At 42.7% G+C, this 21,470-nt stretch overlaps 1 protein-coding gene across 6 annotated transcripts; it reads left to right on the top strand.

Annotated features, from left to right (window-relative positions):
• The first annotated feature begins 1,547 nt into the window (after window positions 1–1,547).
• Window positions 1,548–19,606, top strand: SLC16A4 (solute carrier family 16 member 4). Of its 6 annotated transcripts, none has more exons than XM_081121950.1 (9): window positions 1,548–1,774; window positions 2,930–3,027; window positions 7,054–7,186; window positions 7,888–8,031; window positions 8,200–8,361; window positions 9,671–10,189; window positions 11,893–12,104; window positions 13,122–13,215; window positions 18,818–19,606. In XM_081121950.1, exons 2-9 carry the CDS (start codon window positions 2,941–2,943, stop codon window positions 18,841–18,843), a joined length of 1,377 nt encoding a protein of 458 aa, XP_080978076.1. In that variant the 5' UTR covers window positions 1,548–1,774; window positions 2,930–2,940; the 3' UTR covers window positions 18,844–19,606. The 6 variants fall into 6 exon arrangements, with proteins under 6 accessions (XP_080978076.1, XP_080978073.1, XP_080978075.1 ...); XM_081121947.1 differs by having other exon boundaries at window positions 1,549–1,774; window positions 18,884–19,606; XM_081121948.1 differs by having other exon boundaries at window positions 1,588–1,774; window positions 17,167–19,075.
• The last annotated feature ends 1,864 nt before the right edge of the window (window positions 19,607–21,470 follow it).

Raw genomic sequence — 21,470 nt, 5'->3', positions numbered from 1 at the left:
TCTCTCTGAAATCAATAAAGTTATATGTTTTTTTAAAAAGCCTCTCACTTTTTAAAAGGAACATGCATAAATACGTGATTTTCCAGCTAAAACAAGAAAAATGCACTTTGGCCTAAAATATCTGTTTTGAAACATGGGATGTTGGTGCTGAAGAGATGAAAGGCAATTTCCTGAAAAAAAAATTTTTTTTGAGGTGGAGGGTGGAACAGAGAGGGTAAATGGGACAAGAAAGCTGAATCATCCCAGTAATTTTCTAGGAGACTCAGCCTTAACCATTTCCAAAATGCAGTAAGAAAAAAGTTTCATTACAACTCAAGTGTACACCTTCTCTGGAAGGTGTTGGGCGGTAAGGCAATCAAGTATGAAAAACAGCAATTAAAATGGGGCTGTTACATACTACCCAGATTCTTTAGTCGAAAACACAAAAGGTAACACAGCTGGGCTGAACTTCCTGAGGGTTTCCATTTGTAGCAAACAAGTCCTGAGGACCCTGGAGGAATAGCAGAAGCCCAGGTATCAGAGTCCTGGGGCCCCATTCTTTGCCTTGAGAACAGTGTTAAAAGGTAAACTGAGGCATATGTAAAATTACAAAAATTTGAGCAAAAATCTATTTGAATCAGCACCAAACCCAAAGTAGGTAAGACCACTCCACCAACAGCAGCTTGGGGGGGGGGGGGGGTTCTTCCAGTTTCCAAAGGCTTTATTAGTAAATATGCTTCAGAAAAGATGAATCCTATTGCTTCCAAGTCAATGGAATGAAGAGCTGTGTCCAGGGACACAGCCAAGTGGGGCCAAAGGGAACTGACTGATGCGTTGTCCACCTTTTATAGGTCCAGTCAAAAGCACAAGATTTGTAGTCAACCAGTTCTTCAGGCTTAAACCATAAGCCGATTTCTCTCTCAGCACTTTTGGCTGAATCTGCCATAAATGATGTTCCTGCCAACTTGAATGCAAAAGTCTCCATGAATGGTGCCTGGCTTAGAATCTGCTGCATTGGTCTCCCCAAGCCAGACAGGTCTCTCCTGTCTTCACCACAGTCAGCCCCTCCCAGACCATGGCCACCACAGGCCCCGAGTCCATGCACTTCACCAGCCCAGGGCAGAATGGGCGGTCTTTCAGGTCAATGTAGTGCTGCTTCAGGAGGTCCTCAGAGGCCCGAAGCTCTTGAAGATGCTGTCCGCCTTGACGGCGATGAAGGTGCGCTCCACGTGGCCATGGTGGGAGACACGGGAGGGCGGTGGGCTGCTGCTGCGCTGGGGGGCGGCAGGGGAGGTGGGCAGGGGGGTAGGCTTTTATAGAAAAAAGGCAGAATGGAAGCAAGGCAATGATTGATTGGCTTAAAGCCTGTTTGGCTGTGACTGGTTGTCCTTGGGTTTTAACTTCACCTTGAGGCGTTCACAGGCTTAGATGTGGGTTTGTTGATGTAGCCACCGCAGCACCAGTCACCCTGTACTGACCTTGTTTAATTCAACACTAGTTTTACCAAGAAGATTTTCTACTTGGCTTACTCCGATGCTTGTTTTTGAGCCTACAGTGAGAAACTGGGCCAGGGTGGGTGGTAGGAGGGCCCAGGATGACTTCATCTCCACTCCTCAGCAGGTGAAGTCCAGCGGCCAGGGAGCCCACGTCGGCTGTGAGGTCCTCGCTCTCACATGCCCCCTTGTTCTCACAGTAGAGTTATGAACTGCCTCAGAAAAAGAGTAACATTCTAGGAAATTGTGGAGTCCCCGAGTGTCTGATCGGTGGAGGATTCCTTTGCTGAACCACGTCAGAGGTAAGACACTAGGATTGTGTGTTGGGGTTGGTTTTCTGCAGTGTTTTGGATGACCTACCAGCTTCCTTCCCAGCCCAGCTGCTCACCACCGAGCATTGCGCATGCCTAACCGGTGGACTCCCCTTTCTAGTAAGAAACAGCTTGGCTTCTGCAGTGCCTGCAGTCCCTCAAATCACCCCTTCTTCAGAACATGCCCATTCTCTTCTTTGCTGTTTCTCTACACCATTTGTGAGGTAGCCAACTCTGACAATTTGCTCCTGATACTTTCTAGCACATTCTCCTGCAGAACCACAAGACCACCGTCACACCCAAGGGCTGTATGTCTGTTCACAGTCCATATTCAGCTCCTCCAACTGACCTCCCAAAGTCCTTCATAGCCTTTCCTAGCCCAGGGTCCACTCAAGGAACAGTCACTGCATTCTGCTGCCACGTCTAGTGAGTGAGTGCTTTGTAAATGGAATTCCTAAGTGAGTGAGTGCTTTGTAAATGGAATTCCTAAGTGAGTGAGTGCTTTGTAAATGGAATTCCCCCACCATCCTTGACTTCTCTGAAGCCAAGGGCTCACCCAGAGGACTAGAGGGCGGCGCACAGCTTCCCCTAGGATCTGGCTTGCAGACCTGGACACTGAGGACAATGCTAAGAGCGGCCACCCACAGTGAGCGAGGCCAAGCTTTGCAGTTAACTCCTTTGAAATTCCTCCCTGAAATTAACTGAGTGGTCCTCTTGCTGCCATTCAAACTGGTGGTAGAGATTTCTCTGCAGTAGCTTCAGTCCCTCAAATCACAGCTTATCATTAGCTTTTCCTTCCTTCTCCCATGATTCTGCCTGGATCGTGATTATAGGATAAGCAGGGAGAGGGGACATTATAGTCAAGCAGCCTTTACACATGACGAGGCCATGCTTCAGGAGAACTGGCCAGCAGAAGCCAAGCAGCAGCCTGCAGAAAAACCCCCCCAAATGGTACAAAGTCCTGCTTGCAATTTGGAGGTTGAGATTAGAGTCTATAAACAACGTTAGAAACAAGAGGAAATCATCTATTTTTAAAGAGGTAGGCTAAAAAAAAAACAAGTGGTTTTATACCACAGAGAAAAATAAAGTTTAAAAGTTTAGATGTTTCTTGTCAACTGAATCAATTACATCTTGGGCTTGTCACAGGGACCTGTGTCATGCTGAGGAGGGCAGGGAAGGCCCAAACTTACACCCACGCCCTGGATGGAGGTTGGGGATGGATGATTGTGCTTCACTTCTTCCTGGTAAGAATTCACTTTCCCTCTCCTACTTCCTCAAAAAGACAGCACTGGGGCCCAGCCCGCGTAGCTCAGGGGTTGAGCACTGACCTAGGATCCAAGGGATCATGGTTCGATTCCGGGTCAGGGCACATACCCAGGTTGCGGGCTCGATCTCCAGTGGGGGGCGTGCAGGAGGCAGCCGGTCAATGACTCTCCCTCCCTCTCTCTGAAATAAAAAAAGACATAATAATAAAACAAAGAGACAGCACTGGGGAGAATGAGGTCCCTTATGTGACCCTTGGTATTTGAATGGGAAGGGGACAGAGCTAGGTCAGACACTACCAGTGGGCACTCAAGTCAGCAGACCCCAATTAACGAGAAGGTTGAAACATCCCACCTTGAGCGAAAGCAGCACTCCCATCTGGCCTCCTCCCCCCTCCCATCCCTACACCACAGAATGCTCCCGTCACCACCACCAGCTCTGCCCTGGCTGCACGGCAATTAGGTTTGGAGACAATCACACATTTAACCACTTCAGAAGAAGCACTGGCAAGTGCTAAGTGTTTTTGGGGTGGGGCCCCCAGCTCAGCACAGCAGACACATTTGCCGGCAGCTGCCCCCTGCACTCACAAGGGATGGGGACATTTCCTCTGTCCTTCCTGCTGCTAGCTTCCCAGCCCTCCACCAGCCACAGCATACGCTAGCACTGGGCCCCGCGCACCCGGTGTGGATTCTGACACAGCGTACGCTAGCACTGGGCCCCGCGCACCCGGTGTGGATTCTGACACGCGAGCCCGGTTCTTCTCCCTCGTCCAGAAGCAACTGGACTGGGCACTCACTTCTTAGTGAACTTCTCTCCCCCATCCTCCCAGGCTCTTAGGATTGAGACATGGTGGCGACCTGAATCGTCAGCGTGGCCATTCTAGAACACTGGTGAATCCTATCACAACTGCTCCAAACCCTGCAGATGGGCACTGGCTCCACTGTTCCTCCTGTCCCGAAATCTGTTAACTTTGAGATGTACTCATGCGAACAAACAGCCTTTCCCTCCAGATCTGCCCCCTCAGCCCCTTCCCCACCCCAGCCCAGCAGTAGCTCACTCCTCCTCCCTGGGGACAGAGAGGGGGAAGTAGGGGCAGAGGTCCTCAGCCACAACTTGCAACTTGCATAACACAAACTCCCTAAATGGATGGCCATTTGTGAAACATTAGCCTCATTACCAGAAAATGTGAAATCTCAGTGTTACTAGTAACTAAGCTAAGGACACGCTAAGTCTGACAGCCCTTCCTGTGGCTGGGTCACCTCCCCAGAGCACATCCTTGCCTTTCCCTTCCCCCTCTTCTTCCCCCACAGGCCTGCATCTCCTAAACTCTAAGGGACCCCACAAGACTTGCAAGAAGGGAGCAATAGGCATTGGCAGTTCGTCCTGGGCTAACCCCCTGAACCTGTCTCCAAGGCCCCCTTTTCTCTGACTTCTTAGTGAGCCAAAGCAGCCCAGGCCCCTTTCCCCACCTAGTTTCTCTCCTGTTGCTTCTATCCTAGGCCCTTCCTTGTTTCACTATCTCCAGCTTTAATAAACATTCTCTAAAAATAAAACAAAAAATAGAAACAAAGTTGGAAGGCTAACAGTTAAGGAACGGAGGCAGGGCAGATGCAAAGGCTGACCTTGGCTTTCTTGATATCCACAGGGGAAGACTCAGACTGTTATTAGAGACAAGTCATATCTGCTCACTGCTGCTTTGCCCAGATATCAAAGATGGACCAGAGAGGACAGGTTCTGAGCTGGGGGAACCAGTAGCTAGCCAAATTCAGGATGCAAAGGTCAGCATCCTTAAGATGTCAGCACAGAGCCCACATCCAGGGAAAGAGAAAGGCTGTTTGCCAGAATGATGCCTCACTGTATGTTTCTTGCTCATGACAGGGCACAACCACCACTCCGTATTTTGAACAGACTGAAAAAAGCCTGGGTCATTCAAGGGTCTTGCATGTTCTGCAGCCCCGTTTCCTGATAGAAACACCTTTGGGACCATTCTGATGACAAACTGTCTGAATGAGGGCCTGACAAAGTATTTTTCACTTTTGAATGCAGAGCCCTGGTATCCATAGCACTGTTCACTTGAAATAATGAAAAATCGGTAGCTTCTCTCAAGTCAAAATGGGAAAAATCTATTAAGGGATGTCCTCCTCACTACCCCTACCTTTCGCAACCTTGGGGCACCACCGCCGATTCTTAGCCCCTTACTGCAAACAAGAGATAATACTAGTCTGAAGTAAGAGTCTAGCTGGGGACAGAGGGGGAGATCTTGATTGTTTGGCAGGTAGGGGTTAAGAGAACAAGGAAGCAGGCTCTGACCTGGCTGAGTAGATGGTACCAATCAAGAGAGAAAGGAAAAGGGAAAGTGGACATGGGATAAAGGAAAGATTTTCGCTTTGGATGAGTTAAGAGATATGGTAGACAGTTATGCAAATGAGTTGGAAACTCTTGGGAAAGCCTAACGGTTACACAAAATAAAATCGTAGTTAATAGTTTCAATATTAAATGCTACTTAATGGTCCCTGAATTAAATTATGATGGTTTGACTTAATGACTTTTCAACTTTTCAATGGTGCAAAAGTGGTAATAAATTACATGAGATATTCAGTGCTTTATTATAAAATCGTCTGTTAGATGATTTTGCCCAACCGTAGGCTATTGTAAGTGTTCTGAGCACCTTTAAGGTAGGCTACACTATGATATTCAGTAGGGTAGGCGTATTAAATGCATTTTCAGCTAAGGGTATTTTCAATTTATGATGGGTTTATCGGGATGTAACCCAGCATAAGTTGAGGAATATCTGTATTAAGTACTTTACCAGAACTTTCTCGATCTTCAGTCCTGTCTGCTGACACTGACTTCATCTCCACTTTACAAAAGAGGAAGTTTAACTTCTGTGAAGTAACTTGCCCAAAGTCACACCCCTACTAGGAAGCAGCGCCAGGATTCAGGCCATGGAGGCTGGCTGTGCAGACTGGTACTGTAACTGCTATACCATAAATATGTGGGTGGCAACCAAAACCGTGAGCGTGAACATCTGTGGGTAGATATAAAATAAGGCAAGATGAATACAGAGACATGGGAAGATTTTTACTAGGCCGACAAAGTGAAATCCGTGATAGGGAACTCGGCGGCTGTGATTCTTAAGCAACCCATGGAAAGGCTGAAAGCAGGGAAAGTGGCCTTGACCAAAGCCAAGGCCACTGAAGAAAAGAAAGGGGAAGCTAGGAAGCCCCTGGACACTGAGTGCAGAATCTGCCTAGGTAGCCTTCCTTCCAGTTCCTCCCTCCTGACTCCTGCTCTTCACTACCCCAGGCTAGTGAGAATTCCAGGAAACAAATGCTTACAGTCCACAGAAAGAAAACCTGACCTCAAAGGAGCGCCCCCTAGTGGAGGGGAGGAGGTGGTGCAGGTGAGGAGGGTTAGGAGGGGGAAAAGGCTGGGCACACAACCCAACCCGGTGGCCTGGCTTACCCCTGTCCTGGCACCATTAACAGTGCTCCCTTTGCTCTCAAAAGTGATTCAATTTGGATAAATCATATGGTCACCCTATTTATATACCAAGTGAGGAAGGGTATTCAGCTCAAGAGCAGAGTTCAAGCAAAGCTAATTTAGGCCAACACGCTTCTCTCACAAAGGTAACTGAACTTGGCTGTTTAACAGATGCTGCTGTCACAGAACAGTACTTGGTCCAGAGTCAGTCTATCTGGGTTCAAATCTTAGCTCCAGCACCACCATCCTGAGCAACTTTTAATCTCTCTAAACCTCAATTTCCCGATCTCTAGTACAATTGTGACACACCAATTCCACAGCCTTGTGATGATCCAAGGGGACACTTCCATGTAAAGTGTTTAGAGAAGCTTAGGGGATGCCCACCCCTTAAAACACGAAATGTATGAGGAACTGCCAAACTGGTAAATGCTGGTGAGCTGGGGAACTGGAACCTCGAGCAGCTGAAACCTCCTCCATAATGGCCACTCACCACCTGACTTAGACTCTGGTCTGCTTTGATTTAGGTCAACGTGATTGTGTTGGGGATGACCAGGACTTTTGCAATCTTCTTTGTGGTTTTTCAAAAAGAATTTGAAGGTACTGCAGAGCAAACTAGTTGGATTGGTTCCATCATGTCATCGGCTGGCTTTTCTGCAGGTACGGAAGCCAGCGATAGGTTTGCTGTCCAGGGAGAAGGACCACAGAGGGCAATTCCAAAAACATGCAAGAAGTCCTGCTAAACTCAGGCTTTTATTAATATATACAGCTGAGAAAATGAAAGACCTGCAGTGTTTAGCCTCCACCTGACTTGGTACATTGGAAATATTAGAGTTCAAACAAAGAAAGTTAAGGAATCCAACTATTTAGTTCCAAGATTGACTTTTTCATGCCATGTTTCTTTCCAGTGCCTTAACCTAGGTTCGGTGAGCCAGCCTGTCAACTGGGAAGTCAGACCACGGAGTTCTGGTCTGGTATCTAAGCATACTGAAAACAAGTGGGGAACCAATTCCTCCACCTTTAGTTCTACTGCAGCTATAGTGTGGTGCAGAGTAACAAGCAAACCTGTTCTAGTCAGAGGCTACCAGACGCAATCTCGTTTGTGGAGGATTTGCAATGCATTTTCAATAAGCTTCCCCTCCAAACCTGCTTATTTACAATCCTTTCCTTAAAAAACAAAAACAAAAAACCCTCTTTTTCCAAAATGGTAAGAAACCCAATCCAAACACTTTTCTGAAGGACACACAATATTCCAAGCGAAGTCCTCCTGTTTTCCTTCAGCTGCTCATTTAGACTGCATGTCAGGATACAGGATGCCGGAGCACACTCACAGAGTACTAGCTTTTTTTTCTTTCCCCAAGGTCCCCTGGTTGCCATCGTGTGTGAAATATACGGAGAGAAAACTGCCTCCATTCTTGGGGCTGTTCTTGTTTCTGGTGGATATCTGATCAGCTGCCAGGCTACAAGCATTCCCTTTCTTTGTGTGACTATGGGACTTTTACCTGGTAAGTCAACTGTAAAAAGGCTATAAAAAGGGAAATCGGAACCTTCCCTTTTCCTGTCCATGGGCCCAAAAGGCCTAGTTTCATGATCTTGAGTCCAGGAGAGTATCTGGTCTGGTATAAGGGACTTCATGTAAGTGATTCCAAGCTCTATTATGTTTTTCTTTTTAGGTCTGGGCTCCTCTTTCTTGTACCAAGGAGCAATAACAGCAATTAGCAAATATTTCAAAAAACGATTAGCGCTTTCTACGGCTATTGCCCGGTCAGGGATGGCACTGACATTTCTCTTGACACTTTTTACAAAAGTCCTGATAGATCTATATGACTGGAAAGGTGAGTCATTCTAAGTTTCTGACCTATCACCTCTATAAGATTTGAAGTTCAGCTTTCTCCCTTTGATGACTGGAAGTGATGTTTGGAGCCAGAGTGGAAATGACTGGTAAAGAAAACATGCTCCTCCTCCCTGGAGAATACACAGCAGAAGAGATCTTGAGCTACTGCAGGCTATGCCAGCCACACCAGCAGCTCCCACCCAGTTCAGCACCAGGGTCCTGTCTGAGGGCAGAGGGGACTCTGTGGGCTGAAACTCACTGCAGAGACAGCGATACTCCTTGGGAGACAAGGACACCCCGCTCTTCCCCTTCCACCACCAGAGCACTCTTTTCAAATTTTCCCTTTAAGAAAAAAAAAAGTCTGCATTAAAATAATGCCTTCTTCATCAGACTCACTCAAACAGAACCAAAAACAGGAAAGAAAAAAAAAGGGTAATAAAGGATTACATTCCTTAATACTTAATCTTTTATATACTATCAGCTCCAAATTTTCACAAATGAATGAAAATCATTCACTCCACAATCTTCTTTGTGCCTTAGATAAAATACCTGGATTAAATAATCTTGCATTACTGGAAAAATACGATATGCACACATGTATGTATATGTCTGTTTCTAGAGAAATAGACAAATTCATAGAGCAGTTTTGCAGCAGTCTCATGGTGAACAGGACCTGCTGACAAATCCATGACAGATGGCAGAACCTGCAGCCAGTCTGTCTCTAGAAGCACCACACACACATCACAGCTTTGGGCAGGCCTCACGGAAATCCAGAACTACTCAGCTTCGAAGGCAAAACTGGCACCTGTCTTCTTTCAAGGAAATTAAAATGCTCTGAGATAAAGGCTGTCCCTTATCCCACAGCCGTCTCCAAGTGGCTCCCATTGTCAAATTCTTTATTTACTATACCTAAATTTATACCCACTTCAGAATATTTACAATCTCTCTTTCTTTAAGTCACAGTGCAATTTTCTAACTTTTCAAATATCTCCCCCGCCCCCTCTTCCAAGACAACCCTTATTCTTTTTCCCTTTAGCACAAACAACACTCCCTCCTCCTTCATACAATCTATTGGTGCAGCTTTCTGGTGCTCTATCTACAAAGGGCACTGTTTGCACAGGATACAGCAGTGTGTGCAGCTAACAAGTTATCAGATTTAAATACTTTCCGTTAAAATCAAGAGACAAAATAATATCTCAAGGAATGATCACACTATGAATATTTAGCACCAGAGCTCCTCTGAGCCTAAGAACAGAGAGTACTGTGAAATGAGAAAGGTAATTTTTAACAACTTCTCAATTTCTATTTAGGTGCCCTTATATTATTGGGAGCCACCACACTGAATTTGGTGCCTTCGAGTATGCTCTTGAGACCCATCTACATCACAAGCGAGAACAATTCTGATAGGAAAGATAAAGGTAGCAGAATGTCTCCAAGTGATCCAGAGGCAGAGTGTGGGCCAGACACGTCACACTGCAATGAGACACAGGAGTCTCCCTTCAGGGACAGTACTATGCAGAAGGCTGGACAAGCTGGTACAAGTTTAATAGACTCCCAATACCAAAATGAAGAGGTCAACAACAGGCTAAGCAGGAAGAGACTGTTCCTAATAACTAATGAAGAAAGTTTCAAGCAAAAGGCTACTTTGTGGAGCTGTAAACAAAATCTTTGTGATGTTTCTCTTTTAAAGGATCCTTTCTTCTGCATATTTACCTGGTCTTTTCTCTTCAGTAACTTGGCATATGTGATCCCTACCTTCTGCCTGGTAGCCAGAGCCAAAACACTGGGGATTGACATGATGGACGCCTCCTACCTCATTTCTGTAGCTGGTAAGAAAGCCAACTGCAACCTCACATTCAAACAAAAACAGAAAGGTTTTGTTAGTTTTTCATAGGTGTCTGGTCAGACACTAAATATCTGTTGGAAAATAATGCATTCTTAAAAGTTGGTGCTTAGTGGCAACCGCCACTTGAGGAAGCAAAAAAAATTCCAGGTAGACAGCACAGTGCAGTGGTTGAAAGGTTTGGTTCTGGAGCTAGACTTCCCAGGTTCAAGTTTTTGCTCTGTATTTCCAAGCTATGTGACCTTGGGCAAGTAAAGTTACAAGCCTTCTCTGTGCCTCAATTTCATCTGTGATATAGGGATAATAGTATCTACTCTAATAAGGTTATTAGGACTAAACAAGTAATGTATAAGAGGTTTAGGATAGTGCCTGGCTGATTTTAAGCATGAAATAATCTTCCACTAATATTTGAACTCATAGTAAGATATAAATATGCCTGTGGAGGCTAGTCACAAATGGGTTGGCTAATATTTAAATAAATCAGAATGTAAGTTAAAAAATAAAAACAAGCACTTTAATTGAATATAAAAATGTATGGAAACAGGATGCTTTATCCAGAACAGACAGATTCTCTCACCTAACAAAAGAGGAAGTTTAAGGAAATGAGAAGGGATGAAATGGAACTGGTTTGCTCTAGTTATCTGGAAATTCTCAAGAGCTCACATTGACTTTCCTCTCGATAATTTCTTGCAAGACTATTTACCACGCCCTTACAAAACTGACTACACTCCACTTCCAATTGCAAAGGTCCCCTGCTTTAGTCAAACAAAGCATACACACACACACACACAAGGTACATAGCTAAAGGGACTTTTTCACTAAAATGTCTGGTAGTATCAATTTAGATCAGATTAGGGTTATACAATGAAACAAAAGAATGTAACATAGAGACTCAGTACATATCCTAGGAAATAACTGTAAAAATACAGAAATGGCAGTATTCTGTATTTTTATTTCCTTTGTGTGTGTGTGTGTATGGAGCAATTTATGTTTGAACCATAGGAACAATTTAAAATATAAAACAACCACAGCTCATGCTACTCTTGGTGAAAATCTCTTGGTACTTAACTATTACATTAGCTTATAACAGGATGAAGATAAGAATGTTGATCTTGAAATTGTGGTTCTTACATTTTGTTCAAGTTACATCATAGCTCCAATGTTCAAAAGATGATCTCCCATTTCCATATTTCCTACGTATTTTCAAATTAAGCATAATAACCTTTGAAGGAAGACTTAATTATTAAAACCTCATATGCAGTTATAAAAAAAGAGTCCCAACATCTCCTTTTCTTTTTCTTTAACATAAGACTTTATTATTTATACTCCAGTCATCCACCCTGTGACTTCCCCAGGACACCGGCCGCTGGAGGGCTTACTATTCTCTAAGAACTTGCACCTCCTCACCCGCAGGTCCTCTTTGCAGTCTTCCCGAGCCTGGGGTCCTCTGTAACCAGGGATTCCCAGCTTGATGATATGAACTTTCTGGTAATTGATTAGATGTGTTTGGAATACTTAAGTAAATGATGTAATCTATTGACACACAGATGAAACCATTTTTTCTCTTATGTCCTAGCCTCAGGATGAAATCATATTACTTGTGAACAGATGCCTTAGGCATTTACATTTGTCAAAGGGGCTGGGAAAATAGAATTAGGATTTCATAAGACCTTTTCAAAATTGTTCCAGGTATCACTGAGGGAGTCAGTCAGATTCTCTCTGGATGGGTTGCTGATCAAAACTGGATCAAAAAGTATCATTACCACAAGTCTTACCTCATGCTCTGCGGCATCATTAACCTGCTTGCTCCATTAGCCACCACATTCTCACTACTTATGGCCTATACCGTCTTCTTTGCCATTTTCTCTGGTGGTTACCTGGCACTGATGGTTCCTGTACTGGTGAGTAGACACGCTCATTAACATTGTTAAACATCTAGCAAAAGCAAGGATTAATAATAATCTCGCCCACAGAGAATACATATTTTATATTAACTTTATAATTAAAAATCATCATATCCAAGACCTCAGAAACCCTGCAGCTATACCCTGGTCCAGTTATTCATCTTACCTTGGGGGTTGGAATGATGAGAGGCCTGTCCACAGGGAACAGGAAAGAAATGAAAACAAATGAGGAACCAGGATTCCATTTCGCTGATCAGTTTCCCAGGTTAGGCTTCTGTTTACTCCTTCCCTTCAGCTCCAGAAGCTTCCTTGGCTCCTTCTAAGACACAATATTGAGGAGTTCCTGAGAGAAAAGGAGCCTTCCTGACCAGTGTGGCTTCCCTCTCGTTGAGAAAAGTTCTGTGTATTTCATTCAATAGGGATCAAGTTTTAAAAAAACTCTTCTCCATTTTTACCCCAATTCAGTTAAAGTCCTGGACCCAAGTGGAGCTGAAATATAAACTTCTGGGTCCTCCTCAGCACTAGATCCCAATGGGCTGGAACACAGCCCCTGGGAAAGTTCTGGCCTCACAGAGATATTAGCCTCAGTGCTGCCGGAGATCACATGAAACTCAGGCAAATGCCACACTTTCTAAAGTTGAAATCAACTCCTCGCAATGTCTGATTTCTTACAAACCAATGGTCAGTACTCAGCCTCAGGAGGATTCAACAATACCACTGTCAGCTAGACTGTAAATACTATTTTCCAAAAGAGAAGACCAAAAAAAGTACCCCTGAACCACCGAAAAGACTAAAAAAAGAAACAAAAAACCAATGGTCCTAATAGAGGGGAAATACTACGTGCCTAGTGAAATTACTGGTCCCTAGTTGCCTCAGCTCTTTCACAAGTCAGGGCAAAAGGCCACTGAAATCACCCCAGAAGTTAACGGTTCAGTTTGAGATGTCCCTTGGTAGGCGTAGGTCTTCACAGAATCTCACCCCAATGTGGCTAACACTGACTTCTAATCCCTGCAGGTTGATCTATCGACAAGTTGTATAATACACAGGTTTATGGGACTTGCCAGTTTCTTTGCTGGGATAGCTGTCCTTTCTGGACCACCGATAGCAGGTAACAGCTTAGCCACACTCTGAACAAGTGAAAGAAAATGCTGACCCATGATTAACAGGAACATGTGATGACAGTATCAGGTTAGAAGAAACTGATGGTATCTGCGCTGTTCCTCTACCGACCCTCACTCCATCCCGTCCAGGCAAATCTGAGGGCTAACTTAACAGATGTGCATTAAGCAGGTTCTTAATCTTCTTGGGCATCTTAGAGCAGGGATTGTATGTATCTCTACTTGTCTGGGAAGACAATCCAGTTTTATCAGAATTTCAAAGACCACTGATGTTTAAAAGAAAAAGAATCATTTTTATCTAAACAGGAGTCAGTTTTGTAGAACTTGAAACTACAAGCCTGACCCCTTTGCTCTTCAGGGCTTCTCAACATCTCTGATTATCAAAGAGGGAGGGAGGCCCTTCTCTTTCTGTCTGTACCAAAGGTGGGAGGATGCCGGCTCTAAAGGCCAGAATCTCTGTGGAGAGGGTATGTGGGGCCACTGGTGAACACTAAGTTCTGATCATGTAAGTTGCCTTTAAGACTGAAGTGCGTTGTTTTTCACTCACTTTTTACCTAACTGGACATCTAATCCAAGACTATTAAAAGACTAAGTACTCACACAGATATACTTCTAGGGGACAGACTTAAACTTTAGTACTTTCTGTACTATAGTTCTAAAATATTTGAATGTAGAAATTACTACAAAATTTCCAGTCACCCACAAAAAGGAACTGAACCTAAACCTTACTTTTGCCTCCTTTAGTCCTGAAGTGACACAGAAAAAGGATCTGATCTTGCCCACTATCACTTTTTGAAAACTAAGTTATGTAGTATTAGGTTTGTACCTCTATAAACTTGAGACTTAGAAAAGGCAAATATCAAAAGAAAATGTAAAACAGTCTAATAACAAAGATTATTACTGGAAGGAAAAAAATGCACCACTGAAATTTAGCTTAGGTGTACTTGTTTTAAAGGAAAAATTGGTACAAATATACAACCAAATCCTTATTTGCATGTATGAACACACATCTTCCCATGCTGTCTGACAGCCTACACTTCATACCTGGAGAGGAGGCTGGAATTTAAGAGTCAAGCCAGAACTGTTCTGTAAGGACTGGTAAAAGGAGACCAAACACCAGAGACGCCTGGCAGCACTACCTTATGACCAGTGCCCAGGTCAGTGAAATTCAGCAAACAGCCCAACTACAGTTTGCTGATGCATTTTTTTCAATCTTTATCTGTCTTCATTGGCTGTCCAATGATGCTCTGGAACTGTGCCGCCTATTAGGCCAGAAGTATAGGGAGGTAACAAACTCCAATGCACAGAGGATCTTACTCAAACGAGAAAGGCAAGGAACAGAATTACATGTTTAGCGGTTGTATGTTCTGTTTTGGGAATATATATTAAAATAAAATATTCAAAGAAGTCAATAGATGAGAAAACAAGGCAAGTTTTGTGAGGACCATTACCTGAAAAGGAAAAGCTGTCGATGTGTGTGGGTCCTGATCTTTTTATTTATCTTCTAATGAAAAGGACAGACTATAACAGAGCAGATTAGAACACAGTGCATCGCTTCATCATGAAACTTTTATTTTATACACACATACCTATGTATTTTAAGTATATGTGATGTAAAGTAAATTTCTTACTGTCAGTGAGTGGAAAAAAAAATTTACGAGCCTTTTATTACCCAAAGTCCACGATACCCTAGCTCTGTATGTGAGGAGAAAGGAAGCTCATGATACAATTTCTACCTGCAAATTCTGACTATATTACTTAGGCAACTATAAATTTTATAAGTTCTAAAACAAAAGTCAAAGGAAATGTTAAGGCTGCTGCTAAAAGCTTATGTGTAGATTTCTGAGTCTGAGTGCAGTGTCTTAAACAAGGTGACAATTCTGTAGAAGTCAGTGACATGTGCCCTCTGCAGCAGGGCCTCTCACTGACTGCACCGCTGCACTGCACACTTGGGGGAAGAGAACTTGAGGAAAGTCTCTGCCTCTGGAACGCACTCTTCTGTGAAATGACAGGGGATGTGACAAAGGCCGTTAGATTTGTTCCTAGATTCTGACTCCAGCAGCAACTACCAAAGAAACACCAGAAATGCTGATTTATGGATTCACTCAGTTCTCAACAGGACTGGGCAGTTCCATTACTGTCTTTAGCTTCAAATAAATCAACAGGCATACTGGTTACAAAATATTAAATTCTCAACCAAACTTAGATCTTCAAAACTGTATGAGATTCTCATTTTTTTACTTACCTGTTAGATCTGTTATTACCAAATTGCAAAAGTTGAAATTCATGCCTGGCTGGCATGGCTCAGCGGTTGAGCATCAACCTATGATTCAGGAGATCAAGGATCAATTCCCGGTCAGGACACATGCCTGGGTTGCTGGATTGATCACCCTATAGAGGGCGTGCAGGAGGCAGCTGATCAATGACTCTCATCATTGATGTTTTTATCTCTCTCGCTCTCTCCCTCTCCCTTCCTCTCTCTGAAATCAATAAAGATGTATGTGGTTGTTTTTTTTTAAAGTTGAAATTCCTATAAAAGATTACAGGCATTTTAAATTAGGAATCTAGCAAATAGTAAAACTTTCCACAGTAATCCTCAAACACTAGTTAATAATGGTAACACTGGTTACCTGAACAGTATTTTTCTCCTTCCTGTGTGGAAATGAAAAAGAAAAACAAGTTAGTCCTATATAGCACATTTTAATAAAACAAAGAAAGGGCGGAAAAGCATAGAAAACCCATAGGAATCATAATTGAATTTCTTAAATTACATTTTCTTCTTTAAAAAATGTAAATAGAGTATATGGGCAAGAAAATTATTTATATACCTTTTAAAACCATGATTATAATATAGTAGCAACAAAATTCTTTATCAAATCTTTGCTGAAACTCACTGGCAGGGGCTGCAATGGACAGAAGTTTAAAATTACTCCCCACCAACACACACCTCCTGCACAAGCCACCACCCTAACCTCTGCGTCCCACAGCCTGCCCTTACTATTCTTTCCAATACTTAGTGACGAATTCATAGTTAATAATATGGCCTGCTTCAGACTAGGTCAGTTTTAGGGCTGTTCTGACCTAGGGTAATCAGTAGACCTAAGTGTAAGCCAAATGTCATCACTTATCCAAACCCAACGCTGTTTTTTGCTGGAAGCTGCCATCCAGATCTACATGCTGGCAGCAAGATGGAAGCCTTGGAAGCTTGTGGGAAAATAAAAAGTAGTGCTATTTTAAAACATTATTATATTTCTAGTAGATCCCCATTAACAAAAGTAAACCTGCAGAAAGCAATATAAATACAAAAACAGTTCCTTGGGCATAAAATCAAATATATAATCATATTCTCCAACATATAAGTCAAATTATTCCATTAAATTTTGCAGGGAAATACATGGAAACAGTTCTAAAATATGCTAAATGATCCTCTACCCTGGCAAGAAAATATATTAAATATATTTTAATCTTTAATGTTTCTAAAGCAACATTCTGACTTTAAATGTGTGTATGTGGGTGAAATGAAAGGCTTATAAGCAGTTTTCTCTTAAATGGTTTTAGGCCCTCTGGGATTTCTTAAAAACAACAATAAACCATTTTCACTATTTTTAGCTGTGCTCTCCTGACCTTTTTTAAAAAAATATATCTTTATTGATTTCAGAGAGAGGAAGGGAGAGGGAGAGAGAGAAACATCAATGAAGAGAGAGTCATTGATCGGCTGCCTCCTGCACGCCCCCTGCTGGGGATCAAGCCCACAACCCAGGCACAAGCCCTGACCGGGAATCGAACCATGATTTCCTGGATCCTAGGTTGATGCTCAGCTGCTGAGCGACGCCGGCCAGGCTCTCCTGACCTTTTAGCAGCACTATTTACCTCCATAATCCAAGAATTTCTAGTCTTTTCCTATAGTATTATTTCTAATACTGCTATCTCATAATTTGCAGCTTATGTATATACTGGTAAATTTGCAGCGCTGGTGGGACTAAGGCAAGAATGACAAGGGATAGCCGGCTGTTGTTGCTCAGCAGTTGACCACTGACCTATGATCCAGGAGATCGTGGTTCGATTACCAGTCAGGGCATATGCCTGGGTTGCAAGCTCGATCCCCAGCAGGGGGCATGCAGGAGGCAGCTGATCAATGACTCTCATCACTGATGTTTCCATCTCTCTCTCTCTGAAATCAATAAAGATATATTTTAAAAAATGACAAGGGATAAAAGAGAGTGCTGCTGCTTTCCACACTCCCTAATTTCTAGAAATTACTAGAGGCGTTGAGAGACTGGTCACCTATTTCTCAGGTACATAAAGTTCAATCACAACATAAAACAAGGACTTGTCCTAGTCAGTTTCACTCCACTCTTGCTTAACCCCAAGAAACATTTGAGGTCACTCATCAAACAAGGAGTCAAAAAGTAAACAGCAACTTAAAGTTAGCTGAATTTAAGAGGCTGTAAGACATTCCATTCATTCATTATATTAACAGGAAGCATAAAGCTAATGAAACAACAACTAAAAACATTTCAAAGTCTGTATCAAAGCCAAATAAGAGAACAAAGAAGACAGAATATATCTTTACACTTCCAGTGAGAAATCATGTTCCAAGATATAAACAAAAATCAAAGACACAATGTAAGCTCCATGACGGCAGACATTTCCGTCTATTTTGTTCATGCGTATATCCTCAGTACGAACTGTGTCAACATTTTTTGAATAAATGATCAGAATAACAGCTTTAGCTTTCTAAGTTTTGGGGGTATTTTAAATATAAAAGCCATAATGTAAACTTGCATCTGCAAACGTAATATGCATACAATCTCTAGAAAGGGAATGTCAAGTGTGGTCAGTGGACTCCCCAGAAAGTCCTGAGAACTTTTTAGGGAGTTTGTGAAGTCAAAACTATTTTCATAGCAACACTGAGACATTATTTTAGCCTTTTTCACAGGGTTGACTTTTGCAACAGTGTTTAAATACTGGTACCTTGCACAAATATTCTTTGCCACCACAGTTTTAAAAAAAGCATTTCACTTAAGTTCTAGTATGTGCCACTAGCCAAATGATTGTGATGACTCCTCCCCATTCTTGCTTTGAAAGAGCATTTCAGGGGGAATTACAGTCATCATTTAACTCACGTGACCAAATAGTCAGTTCCTTTTCATATGCTCTCCTGGAGCCTTGAACCTTCCCTTCGTAGCCCGTATCACTGTGCAACTGATGCGGTTAACACCTGACCCCACTAAACCGTACAAGCCTGTGAGGGCAGGGACCATGTCTGTTTGGGTTCATCATTGTACCCTCAACCCCTGGCACGCTGCTGGGGACACAGTATATACTCAAACGTTTTTAAGAATGGTGGCCTTCTAATAAGGTTCATCATAAAATGAAATGGCAGGTGTCCCTAATTTTCTCTAACTTCCATTCTAAGACTGGAGATGTGTTCTGGGTCCACAAAGACTTTTTCATCACAGGTTGAGTCCCTAACTCAGGTAGAACTAATGTTAAGTAACTCTGTAAGTAGAAAATAAGACAGGTACGGAGCTGGACTTTCTAATGGGTCACCACACAGACTGGCAAGTTCATGAGACTCCTTCCTTTCAGGACAGTTCACAGTGGAGAAAGACTAGGGAAGGCGCTTGGCTAACAGAAGCCATTCCTTCCTTGCAGGCTGGTTATACGATTACACCCAGACGTACGATGGCTCCTTCTACTTCTCTGGCATATGCTATCTCCTTTCTTCAGTTTCCCTTTTCTTTGTACCACTGGCTGAGCGATGGAAAAGCAGAGTGACCAGAAGGAGAGACGACTGCAATCAAGTGTGAGCTTAACAAAAGAAAAGCTAAACTAGTAAGTCATTGGAAACAAAAGAAAACCTACAGGAATAAGTCACTTGAAACAAAAGCTCAGAACAGTTTCCTCACTTGTAAAATAAGAAGGCAAACCAAATAGTTTTTAAGGTTCCCCTTTCCTTTGGCATTCTGAAGAATGTCTAACTGGTGGTAAGGAAGGGGGAATAGAAACTGAAATTATGCCATTTGTTAGTATTTAGGTTATAATTTTAATTAGTTAAAGCAGCTACCTTAGGTATTAAATGAAAATCAGAATGTACTGTAATAAACTCTCAATTGTGCATGGTAATTCAGTCAATAAAATATGTGATGACAGAAAAGCATTTTCCTTACTTTAAGGAAGTATTTTTTTTATACCACTGGTTGACCAGAACTCTGGAATCTGAAAGAATATTAAAATCTTGTTTAGTGGCTACGATGTTATATACCCCCAAAAAGTTCATCTTTGCTTACTGATTAGAAGTTTTCTTTGCATTATTTTGTTTCTTAAATTTTCTATAGTAAATGTGTATTGCTATGTAATAAAAAATAAAAATTGCTCAAAAAATACCATTTATTTCAAGATCATTTGAATAGTATTCCTGCCCAACATTACTTTTCAAACATTATTTTTCACTACATCTAATCAGCTAAAAATATTCAAGCTAAATATCTATGAAAGTTGAATAGGTGGCTTTTAATGGGAGATATCCTTAAACTAAAAGATGTTTCTTACATATGGAAATATTATGTTAACCAAGTAATAATGTAACTTAGACTACGAAATTACATGTCAATAGAGAGCCCTTCATTACTCGATTTAAGAAGGGAAAAGCACCAGCGTTCTCTGTCACACCGACCTCATTCGGCACCCCCCTCCGAATGCTCCTTTAAACTGCTAGTGCTGTCATCATCACATCCTCCCATTCGCTTCTGCTTTAAAATAGCTGTTAATTCCCTATAGAGAAAAGTCTTAAACTGAAAGCCTGGTGTTCGCTCCAAAATGCCCCGCGCTCCCACTCCCTGTGGATGCCTTTGCGCAGGGTCAGCTACTCTCTTGCCTCCCGCCCCCTCCCCCACCCCAGGCAGTCTCACTTATCCAGCCCAATCTGACTCACTCAAAGGCCACCTCCTCTGGAAAACTCTCCCTGGCATTAAGGCGGTCTCTTGGGGGAACCCATCTAACTTTTAACAGAGTGCTATGTGAGCTTACATGTCAACCATCTCCATCAGTCTGAGAGATCAACCAGATGGGTGATGTTTTACTCATCTTGGCACTCCCCAAGGGCCAGCATAAACTCTGGACCACATTAATCTGGGTTCAAATGAGTTATCTTAAAAATAGTAGTTGGTCCAAAAAAAAAAAAAGTAGTTAGTCCTATTTGAATTATATAGGGTTTACATTTAAATGTAAATGTCTAACATTCTTTTTACAATTTAGATGAACAATAATATGAAAACAAAAACAAAAACCCAAAAATACCACTCCTCTTGTTATAGCATAGTAAGATAACAGGAAAATCCCAGGACAAGCAGAATAGGGAAACTGAGACATAAACAGCAGTTTGCAGGCACCTAGTAAATCCTACCTTTCCTAAACCAAGGAAGCTTGAGAGTAAATGGTTTGCATTTCTCCACCCCAGCCAGGGGATAAATAGCTTAAATCACACTGCTCAGGGAGTCAGATAACAGAAATCCAATTAGTGCCATTTGCCAACCACATCCAAGGTCAGACAAATTTAAGAATAAACCTCCTTTTGGTATATCAGCATAAAGTTGATGAATATTCTATTAATCTGCTCCTTAGACCTCCCCTAAATGCCCAGACTTTTAAAACCCCCGAAAATGAAGGACCCAGTGTGCACAACCCCTGCCCCTCCCTAAGCACCATCTCCCTTCTTCCCTCCCTAGGGGACACCTGGAGACTTGCAACCAGGGGAGCAATGTGCAGAGGCATCTTGGTCCCAAGGAGCTCTCCCTCCAGGGAGCACACACATCCCATTCCTTTCTCCCTCTCCTTCCCCCACAGGCACGAGTCCCCTAACCTCTAAAGGACCCTGTGAGACTTTCAACCAGGGGAGTAATGGTCCTAGTTTCACTGTCCTGTTTTTGCTGCAGTCAATAAATTCTTGCTTTCTTTTCTACGCTTGGTCTCTTGATTGAAATCTTTCCCTCAAGAAGACAAGAACCGAGGTCTCCTCATTGTCTCCCCCTCTCCAAGGTAACACTCTAACACACAAACAGCAAATATAGTTAATACTAAATCCCAGCTCTGCCACTTGTTATCATGTCACCTCATGAAAGTTACTCCACCTCTCTTAAGTCCCAGTTTCCTCCTCTGTAAACTCAGGATGTCACAAACCTACCTCACAGGTATACTGGACGAATTAAATGAATATATACTTGTATCAAGCCAAAAAACCCTC

The sequence above is a fragment of the Miniopterus schreibersii genome (assembly GCF_964146895.1).
Source record: "Miniopterus schreibersii genome assembly, chromosome: 19".
Classification (NCBI taxonomy): Eukaryota; Metazoa; Chordata; class Mammalia; order Chiroptera; family Miniopteridae; genus Miniopterus; species Miniopterus schreibersii.
Note: the sequence above shows the minus strand (reverse complement) of the source record. Positions and strands in the feature narration are given on the sequence as shown.